This window comes from Macadamia integrifolia, chromosome 6 (assembly GCF_013358625.1).
Source record: "Macadamia integrifolia cultivar HAES 741 chromosome 6, SCU_Mint_v3, whole genome shotgun sequence".
In the NCBI taxonomy this organism is placed as follows: domain Eukaryota; kingdom Viridiplantae; phylum Streptophyta; class Magnoliopsida; order Proteales; family Proteaceae; genus Macadamia; species Macadamia integrifolia.
Genome location: NC_056562.1, coordinates 40,219,977 through 40,229,521, shown reverse-complemented (window position 1 = coordinate 40,229,521; position 9,545 = coordinate 40,219,977). Strand labels below are relative to the sequence as shown.

Here is a 9,545-nt window from a genome sequence, read left to right as displayed (position 1 = left end):
GTGAAGATATGAGCTAAATCGAGACAAAAGACTTTGTTATGCTTTCTAAAATTGAGCCCCCCAAAAAAAACTAAAATTCAATCTCTTTGATTCATAATAGCTTTAAAATTTTCTTATCAATTTTGTCATCAGAAAAGGCTTCAAGAAGTGGTGAGGAAGACTCAGTTTAATACAAATATTCTACATTTTTTTTTTTTTTTGGGTGGGGGGGGGGGTGGGTTGTGTGAATATTATCATCCTAACACAAGAACCGAAATTCCTCATTTAAGAAATTGTTGTAGCATTTGAAACAGAATCAACCAACAAATAAAAAACAAGAACCACCTTCATTTTTAATTTGAATTGAACATAGGACCACCCAGCCAAAAATTGGGGTGAGATGCATGTTCAGAAACATTTTGAGACCACCACACAGTAGAATTATTGTTATTCACCTTCTCTAAACTAAAGAACAGAATCAAAATTCACTAACATCAGGTAAGCTTTCACCGAAGCAGAAGGAACATTCTAAACTAACAAGCAATCACATCATCAACTCATTCCTCATCAAAAATAAAATGAATACAACAGTATTTCAGCACTGATACAGTGATTCAAAAAGATGAGAACCATTCCTAGTCCTGGCTGCTTCCAAAGCCATCACACCTTTCATTTTGCCACGCATAGCCCTGCCCCTCCCGTCCTGTATCACCAGAATTTGAGAACTTACCCCGCTTCATCTGTGACGAGTGAGGTGGGATTGGCATTGATGGTGGCAATGGCTGTGGTGCCAACACACCTTTGCCTTCTTTGTGATCCAAAGCACCACCACTGTGCAGTGGTTCTAAACCCTTATTTCCAGATGGTGGAGGCAGAGGATTAAGAGGGAGAACTCCTGGAAACCTTCCATAGTCACCTTGAAAGAATGCGACTCTACCTTGAGAATCTGCTGGGTTTGCGAAACCTTCAGGAATTCCTTGACCCCCAGCTGGTTCGAAAGATACACCTGTAGGGCCCATATTCCAAGGACGAGGATAACTGTCGGGGAAACCACCACCTACTGGACCTGGTGGGAAACCCAACAATGATCCCTGTTCTGGGCCACCTTCTGATGATAAATCTGATCGTGCTACCTCATAGTGTGGATTGTGGAAAGGCTGAGCCCCCTCAGGAGGAAGAGGATAGCTGTATGGAGGGTGAGGAGGCATCCCCTGATTTGCATTAACTGGCACAAAAAAATTGGGTGGCTGATGGGAATGCATAAGTGGGTACTCTGGGAAGCTGGTTTCAGACATGCCACCTTGCTGCTTGTCAGGAAACTGATCAGCATCTCTACGATAATATGGGCCAGTCTGGGAATCAAAACTCTGTTGGTGCTGGAACCGGCCATAGGACCCGGGCCCATCAAAGGATTGGGGTGGGTTGTTATCAGGCTGTGCATCAGATGTTTGGCTTTGCTGTCGAGCATAAAATGGTGGTAGCTTTGGATGTATAACTGGCTTGGTAGGTGGCTGTTCTCTGGGTTGGTGACGACCACGCTTGTCATCAGAATCATGAGGCTGAGAATTTGAATTGGGTGAAAAAACTGGCCTCTGTAGGGAACGAGCAGTTGATGAATCTGCAGGTGTAGATTGTCTGACATGTGTATCTACTGAGTGCTGCTTCACCATATTGAAAGCATCTGATTCATTGCCATCTTCTTTTTCTGTGTTGGGTTGAAGAAGGTCAGCATGGCTCTCGTGAATATGAGATTCAAATTCAGATCTCTTCAGGAAGGACTTCAGACAGTGGGGGGCTGCACAGATGAAGATGCCTTCCATCATTTTAATAGTTTGAATTTTCTGAATCCGTTCATCACAACTGCAAGAGAAACAACACTTGTAACGGTTACAACCTTTAAACAGGAACCTTTTATCCACACCCAAAAAAAAGAAAAAAAAGAACCTTCAGACAGGAAGCACTGGTGAGCATAAATATAAGATTAAAAATATATATATATGCTTACAGATAGCAGCTGGAATCACTCCTAGCACAGTCCAGACAGAAGGCATGCTCACAAGGACTCTGAAAACCATAAAGTTGTTAATTAGCAACAAGACAAAGATGTGGCTGATGAATTTTACCTACGTCAAAGGATGCTTTTTTTGTGTGTGTGTGTGTGTGTTTTTTTTTTTTTTTTTTTTTTTTTTTTGGGGGGTGGGGGGGGGGGGGGGGGGTGGGGGGTGGGGTTTGGGGGAGGTGGGTTTAAGATGCAAATGATGGAGACAAAAAAAAAATAAAAATTAAAAACCCACACGATGGAGCAATTATAACTTATTCAGATAATATGAACAGAAATCAAAAGGTGAAGCTTAGACTAAGAAAGTTCATGAAAAATAACTTTTATTTATCAGCAACAACAAAAATATTTCCATTTCATTGATCAATGAGAGGATAACTACAATTGATAATGTATGCATAAAGCCCTAAAAAACCGCATGATCTATTCATGAAAAAATTAACTATCAACAAAAAACTTTGAACCAAAACAAGTCATTCATATGGCATAAAATCACAGCAGTAAGTAAAACCATTCCGATGTACTGCAATAAATTCTTTACAAGCTGATGCCCAATCGGTTATACACTCGGCACTATCAGCATGAATTCTTGGGGAAAACTCTTAAGATTGTCTTCAAGTATCCTTCTGTTTCTCTCCCTTCATAAACTGACCACAGCATATGGCAATAGATTCCATAGGACATAAGCTTTAGCCATTGAGAAAATAAATTCACTACATTTCTAGGCTAAGTCACATGATGAACCAGAAACAGGCAAACAGCTTAAAGAAATATGACCATATCTTCTTCTTCTTCTTTTTTTTTTTTTGGCAAATCAGAAATATGCCATATTTCACTATGAAGTTACATTATTAGAACAGCTGGACTGCTAATTCCTTTTGACAAATACCGAAATGGCATCTCTTTGCAAGGTGCAAACCCTTATGATGCAGGATATCCAGGGTCAATGCCTTGTTGAGAGCTAACACCGAACAAAAGTGTCAACTACAAAAACTACAGTAGCCAGAGCATGTCGCTTAAGAGGTAAACATTAGTGCCTCAGGCAATCACCACCACAGTTCAGGGGCGGGAAGCTAATTTTGAAAATACTGTCAAACCAGTGTATATGTATGTAAGAAGTACAAATTTTAATTTAGCTCAAAGAATAATAATTGTACACTTTACCTCAACTCAGTTATTACCAGTCTTTTTTCATTACGCATAGAATTCTTAAAAGCACTTGCAGTCAATAAATATGTAAATACAGGACCCATAAATGTCATTCCTGTAATAGTCTACAAGGTTTAAAAATTGATTTTAACATGACTTGCACATAATCCCAGAACATGTCATACAAAAATCATTTCATGTGTTAGTCAATGGGCATTAATCAATGAATTATTGCTCAAATAATTAGAATTTTTGAAAAAAGAAAATGAACTGCATGATGGGGACTTCAAGCCACATGATATTGGCTTCTTAAGGTCCACAAATTATGCATGATTTGTTTCTTATATTGCATAAAATATTGATACAGCGGCTTTGTTGAAGCAGATATCAGTTATGTGCAAATTGCCTAAATGAGGGACTCAAAGAAACAAATAAAATTTCATATTTCTGTTCTCACATTACATAAATAAAAGTCCCCGTGCATGCTATCGATGAAGGAAGGAGGAAGGTCCATGCTAGTTTCAAATGGTATTGACCTCCTGAGGTTAACTGAACATGAAGACTTATTTAAATTACATAAATATTAAACACTAATAATGTGAGACTAGAATTACAAGTGATCTTAATCCCAGGCAGGATCTCAAAATCTGGCAGAATAGGGAGAAATTCAAGAACTCACAAATCGTGGCTCAGATGGAGCTGAAACTAGGAGTAGATGAAGGTCCTATATGGATACAATCCCTTGAGACAATTCCAATGGTGGAATTGAGATGATGTAGATAAGTCATTTAATGGGCTTATTTTATTGTAAATAAGCCTTAAGTTGGGTTATGTATGTGTTGGGCTTTTGATCCCATGTGTTTTCTTTGTAATGGGCAGCTTTAATGGGCCTAAAATATGGGTAGAAAGTAGGAAAGCGAGATTTAATTCATTAGCTTAGTTAGAGTCCTATTTTGAGTCTATTTCCTTTGTTGTATCAGTTTGAGTCAGCTTAGGTTTCCCTATTAGTGAACGACTAGTTAGTTACCTACTTCATGTTGGAGTTCTAGTCTAGTCCTATTTGGAGTCCAACTCCTATTATGTAAGGTCTAATCCTACTTGGAGTCCAACTCCTAGTTAGGTTATGACTGCTAGTCTGCCCTCTTTATATAGATGAACTAATGTACTCTAATTTTATAGATTTGAATAATGATGAATTGAGTTAATGTTTGAGAGCCTTCAGGCTGTGAGTGATTCTTCCCCTCCCCCTTCTTTATGCGATTGCTCTCCCTCCCTGGTTGGATTTGTGCAATATCTAATTATGTGATCCCTTCCTCCCCCTGCTATTCTGATTTCCCCTCTTCCCTAAGGCCCTACCCATGATGAGAGATATGATGTCGACATGAATTAGTGATGCAGATTCTTCACCAACCTAGGCTTGTTTTATTAGGAATAAGCCTAGGGTTGGGTTGTATATGTGTTGGGCCTTCAGTCCATGTGATTTGGAATGTATTGGACCACTTTTATGGGTCTAAAAGAGGGGCTCTAAGATTGAGTAAGGAATTACTAGTTAGTTTCCTATTTTCATTAGTTTCCTTTTTAGTTGGGCTATTGATGGGGTTATTCGTTTTAATTAGTTTCTAATTTTCAGTCAAGTAATTAGTTTCTAATTCCAGCTCTTTTATTTCCTAGTTTACTCTTCAAGTGTTATCAAGAGACCAATCTCAATCTTAGAGCCCCTCTTTTAGACATAAAGATTACTAACATCTAGTTACTAAATCTGGAAAAGTAAACTAGGATAAAGGATAAAACAGTAGTAACACCCAACCAAAGAATCACACCCTAGGAGAGAGAAAAGGACCTGCGGCTAGGGGAAAAAGGGGATATGCAGCTGGATCTGTGGAGCTCAGATTCTGGTCGATGGTAGGTCTTCTTATGTAGGACAAAACCCCCAAAGATGGACTTATTCTGCCGGATGATGCAAAAGTTCTGAAGTTTCTTGATTTCAGCCCTTGGAGAGAGAGAACAGAAGAGATTCTTCAAGAAATTAAGCTGGACTGCTTGGGCAGTGCTGAGATGAGGATCGATTGTCTTCAAGTAAGGGAGGTTTTTGACTAGCCGATTCTGATTTTGAAGGCTTTAACAGGTCTGAAACTTCTTAAGGAATTATCACAGCAGCAAAGACTAAGAGCCCGTTAGGTAACTCCCCTGGGATGATCTTTTCTGTACTTTATTCCATTTTATTAGAACAGAAATAGACAAAAAAGCGCTTGGTAATTCCTTTCTCATTTCTGTGCCCAAGTAATGAACCGGTTCAAAAAGTCATCTCAAGAGTGAGAATTAGGTAACACGTTACTTCATTTCTAGGATTATCTTTGGGAAAATAAAATAGAGTCCATTCTCAAAAAACCTAAAACTTTCCTCAAAACCTAAAATCCCAAAAAGCATCAGTGAACAAAGGAGAAGGCTTCGCCGTCTCTGTTGTCTGAACGGACATCAGAGGGCCGCCGTCTCCGCAGCTGTCCACAAAGCACCACCGGTCCCTGCTGCTCGATGTTTTTGAAGCTCCGCTGACCACAAAGCCCCTCCATCATCAACTTCCTTCAAAGTCGGTGATGTGATCCAGAGGCAAAAGGAGATTCCCCTCATTCTCAGGTCTCCAAATCAACGAATCAGAGCAAATTGGAAGTTCTGAGAATTTGATCAAAAATTGACCACCTATTGGTTCAAGTTTCACTTCTCCCTAAAATTGACCACCTGAAGTTCTTCTCTGTTTTTTGCAAGGAAGAAGTTACTGCTGCTCCATCTCTGCGACGACAAAAATTGTTCTTTTCCCTCTACTACCACCAGGTTTGTCTGGAGAGAGGATCTGGGCAGCTTCTTCCCAAAATCTTAGATTGCTAAAGGGCTGAGATCTGCGATTATGGTGGGAGCGAGAGGTTGTTGCAGACAAGCGCAACTGAGGGGCAAGGGAGTCAGGTGGGTAGGACGAATTGGCTAGAATCGCTAGGGTTCAGTCCTAGAGTGTCCCAAGAGACTCCGTCTGCAAATGAATATAGTGCAGGGGGCATTGGGACTCAACCACAATGTTAGCCGGAAGTAGTAGCTGCTCCGATGGTGTTGTGGCTTCCCAAACTCATCAGGCTATGAGGAATGTCTCAGTTTTGAGAACAGTTTTTACCAAACGCCATCTCGCTTCAGGAATTGTCCCCATAAAGGTTTCGGAATAGGTTTACCAAACGCCTTAATAGAGTCAAAATATCATATTTTGATGAAGTTACACAACTATATGATTTTGTAAAAGAACAACGCTCTCAGAACATAATCGTTACCAAACAGGCTCTAATAACAGTAGCTTAAAGTAAAGAAAGAAGGAGACAAAAGAACTGTGGGTGGGATTGGCTATCTTGGCCTAGGCATCTCACCCACAGCTATCTCGGCTGTTAGAAGCAATTGACTGCAAATTTTTGTTTATTCAAATCAGAAATTCTGAATACAGGAGCTCCTCTATAGATAGAGGGCAGAACCATGCTATTAGCAGTCACATCAGAAGTAGGAGTTGTACTCCTACTAGGACTACATTAGAAACCTAGCCAACCTAGGAAACTAATTAGTCACTAACTACTAGCCACTAATGGGCTTTATTACAAGTATATTGATGGCCACTAATGGGCCTTATTGAAAACTTAAACCGTGGTCCCCAATGGACCTTTATTAACTAATTAGATTAACACTTAAGTGGCTGACTTAAGTGGATCGATGGGCCCATCTTGCTGGCCGATGGGCCTTTAATAGATGGAGATCTAAGGCTGGGTCGATGGCTGCTTGGCTGGACCTCCCTCTAGCAATAGGGTAGCCTATGATGGGATCTACATCAACAGGTTTGGCTCAATTCTGGCTGCAAGGCTGCCTTCTGATCTTCAATCTTGTTGACATGTTTGTAAGCCTAATAATGATCTTACAACAAAAATTAAGGGAAAAAACAAAGAAGAAAAGGAATTTGATGGAAGGGTTGAGAAGGGTGGACGAAGAATTAGTGAATGGGCATCTCACCCCTCGCTTTAGGCATCTCCACATCACAACAACATAAGCCATCTTTTTTGCTAAACTCAAATCCATCTTTTTTGTTTAACTCAAATCTATCTTCTCATTATAATTGATGGTTTTAAATAGCCTTACATTGCTTGGACACAAGACATAATATAAAGGAAACTTATGCTGGAAATAAAACCTTCTAACTTGCTAACCAAGTAAGAGTAAATTAGAAACTACCAAATAATGATAAAAAGGAAACTAACCTAAGTTACAAAATAGAAACTTCTTTGACTAACAACATAAGAAATTAACTTGAATAACTTGCTCATTAAGATACTAACTAAACTAAACTAAATAGGAAACTACAAATAGAAAATATTGACACAAAGTAATGTTCACGTAAACAGTGTCACGCGAACAGACAGAACAGTAACTTGTGTTACTGCCCATGTGAACAATGTCATGTGAATAATGTTTTCTGGCTCTTGTTTTTCTCTTCTTCTTCAAGCTTCGATATACATCATAGATCCTTGTCAACTAGCCACTATTATGATTCTTGCAAATATAGTACTACATTACAACTGCACTAGTCGGTTAGAATGATTAAATTTCCTCTCCAACAGACAAATTAGTTAGAAATTTATTTTAACAAAAAATTGAAGCAACCAACCATGGGATAGACATATCTATTCGCTACGATGTGTCAACAACCATGAAACCACATAGGAGGTGCTTACCAAGCCTCGGGCTCAGCCAAACAGGTCTGAATTAAAAGAATCTATTAGTCAAGTTTCAGTAACTGAAATTATACCAGCTTTAAACCTTCTTATCTCATTTATTACTTTTCAGATTGACTTGCAAAAGGGAGATGTATAGGTCTGATTATCTCTCATACATAAATTCTATGTTGCTGAACTATACAAAATAAACAAATTATCATCATCATTATCTTAATTTCTCTTGCTTTATGCTAACCTTCACAAAAATGGAATTTGTTATTGACTAAAAGTAGGACCGACACCATCTACAATTAGAACCTTGTTGAATAGTGGCAATATTGTAAGAGATAGAAATGGTACATACCAAGCGGCCATAGATCGCAATGGGAAAATCACAACGGACGCAGAAATGGACTCGATCACCAAGCTGTCGACGAGATCTGCGGCCAACAGTCTTGACAAGGGAAGCAGCAGTAACATTGCCAAGGCTCTTGGCAACAGGAAGATCAGCAAGGACAAGGTGGTCAGGGCACGAAACAGTCACAGTGTCCACTGGCAATGGCTTTGCTCCTCCCCCACTTTCTATAGATGAACCCTTGCTAAGACGGATTTGAAGCATCTTCAGTTTGCAGTCTCTTTGGTTCCCTTTCTTAACTCGCTAATAAGCTTGACTTCAAATCAACTATTAAAGAAAAAAGCCTTCAATTTATGGATACAATGATGGGATTATGCCATTTATACATCCGGAAGGAAAGCAATGAAAATAAATAAGAGGAACACATAAAAACAAATCGTTATGTTGTGCTTTTCTTTTTTTCATTTTTTCTTTTTTTTTGGGGGGGGGGGGGGTGTGGCGGGGTGTTGGGGGAGATATTGAAGAAAATATTTCTATAAATGCTTTCAATGAGTCAGGTTTCAGAAGTGAAAAACCCTAAGTAAATCGATTCATAAACCACACCATGATTAATGGTATAGAGTTTGGATTTATCATACAAAACAGAAGAGTAATCACAATTATTTCAGGCTTTCAGCAACATCCATCTGAGGAAATGAAAACGGGAAGCAGAGGAAGTGAGAGAGTGAATTTACCTCCCCCAGCTTTATCAAACCATCGTTGAAAGGGAAGAGGCGACGGCGACCTGTGACTTGGCGTTCTGAAATCAAGATCAGGCCTCGATGTCGAAGACTCGAAGTCGAGCAGTCATCGGTCGAAGGCTGTCGCTGCTCTCTCTGCTTCCTCGAAGATGGAAGATAGGAAGAGTGGAAGAAGACGACCGAAGAGAACCCGTCCCTTCTAAATAGCGACATCAGGAGGGGTAAGTACGTAATTTCAATGTCCGTTTTTTTGTTTATAAAAAACGCCATCGCGTTTTAAACGCGAATGCCAGCTATACATATACGGGAATTTTTTTTTTTTTTTTTTTTTTAAGTGTCCAATCATGAAACGCCAAAAGAAAAGGATATTGTTTTAGACCCGTTTTAAATTAGTTCTGCAAATCCTATCCGAAAACTAAGCAGTTGGCCTGTCAATCCTCAAGGCTATATTGTGTCATGGGATTGGTTCGATTCAAAACTTGAGTTAAGGGATGTAGGCCCAAAAATGATTCATAAGTGATTGTTAATGG

At 39.4% G+C, this 9,545-nt stretch overlaps 1 protein-coding gene across 1 annotated transcript; it reads right to left on the bottom strand.

Moving 5' to 3' along the window:
• Positions 1 to 307: 307 nt before the first annotated feature.
• On the bottom strand, positions 308 to 9,194 carry LOC122081895 (E3 ubiquitin-protein ligase HAKAI homolog). The gene is made up of 4 exons (XM_042649278.1): positions 9,010 to 9,194; positions 8,285 to 8,602; positions 1,985 to 2,043; positions 308 to 1,839 (listed from the first exon to the last, which is right to left on the bottom strand). Exons 2-4 carry the CDS (start codon positions 8,537 to 8,539, stop codon positions 615 to 617), a joined length of 1,539 nt encoding a protein of 512 aa, XP_042505212.1. The 5' UTR covers positions 8,540 to 8,602; positions 9,010 to 9,194; the 3' UTR covers positions 308 to 614.
• Positions 9,195 to 9,545: the final 351 nt, after the last annotated feature.

Bases quoted from the DNA above. Each gene is read 5' to 3' on its own strand.
- LOC122081895 (XM_042649278.1), bottom strand. From the start codon at position 8,539: ATGCTTCAAATCCGTCTTAGCAAGGGTTCATCTATAGAAAGTGGGGGA. The intron at 2,044-8,284 runs GTATGTACCATT...TATGGTTTTCAG, and splicing joins TTGCGATCTATGGCCGCTTG to AGTCCTTGTGAGCATGCCTT. The intron at 1,840-1,984 runs GTAAGCATATAT...TTTCTCTTGCAG, and splicing joins AGTGATTCCAGCTGCTATCT to TTGTGATGAACGGATTCAGA.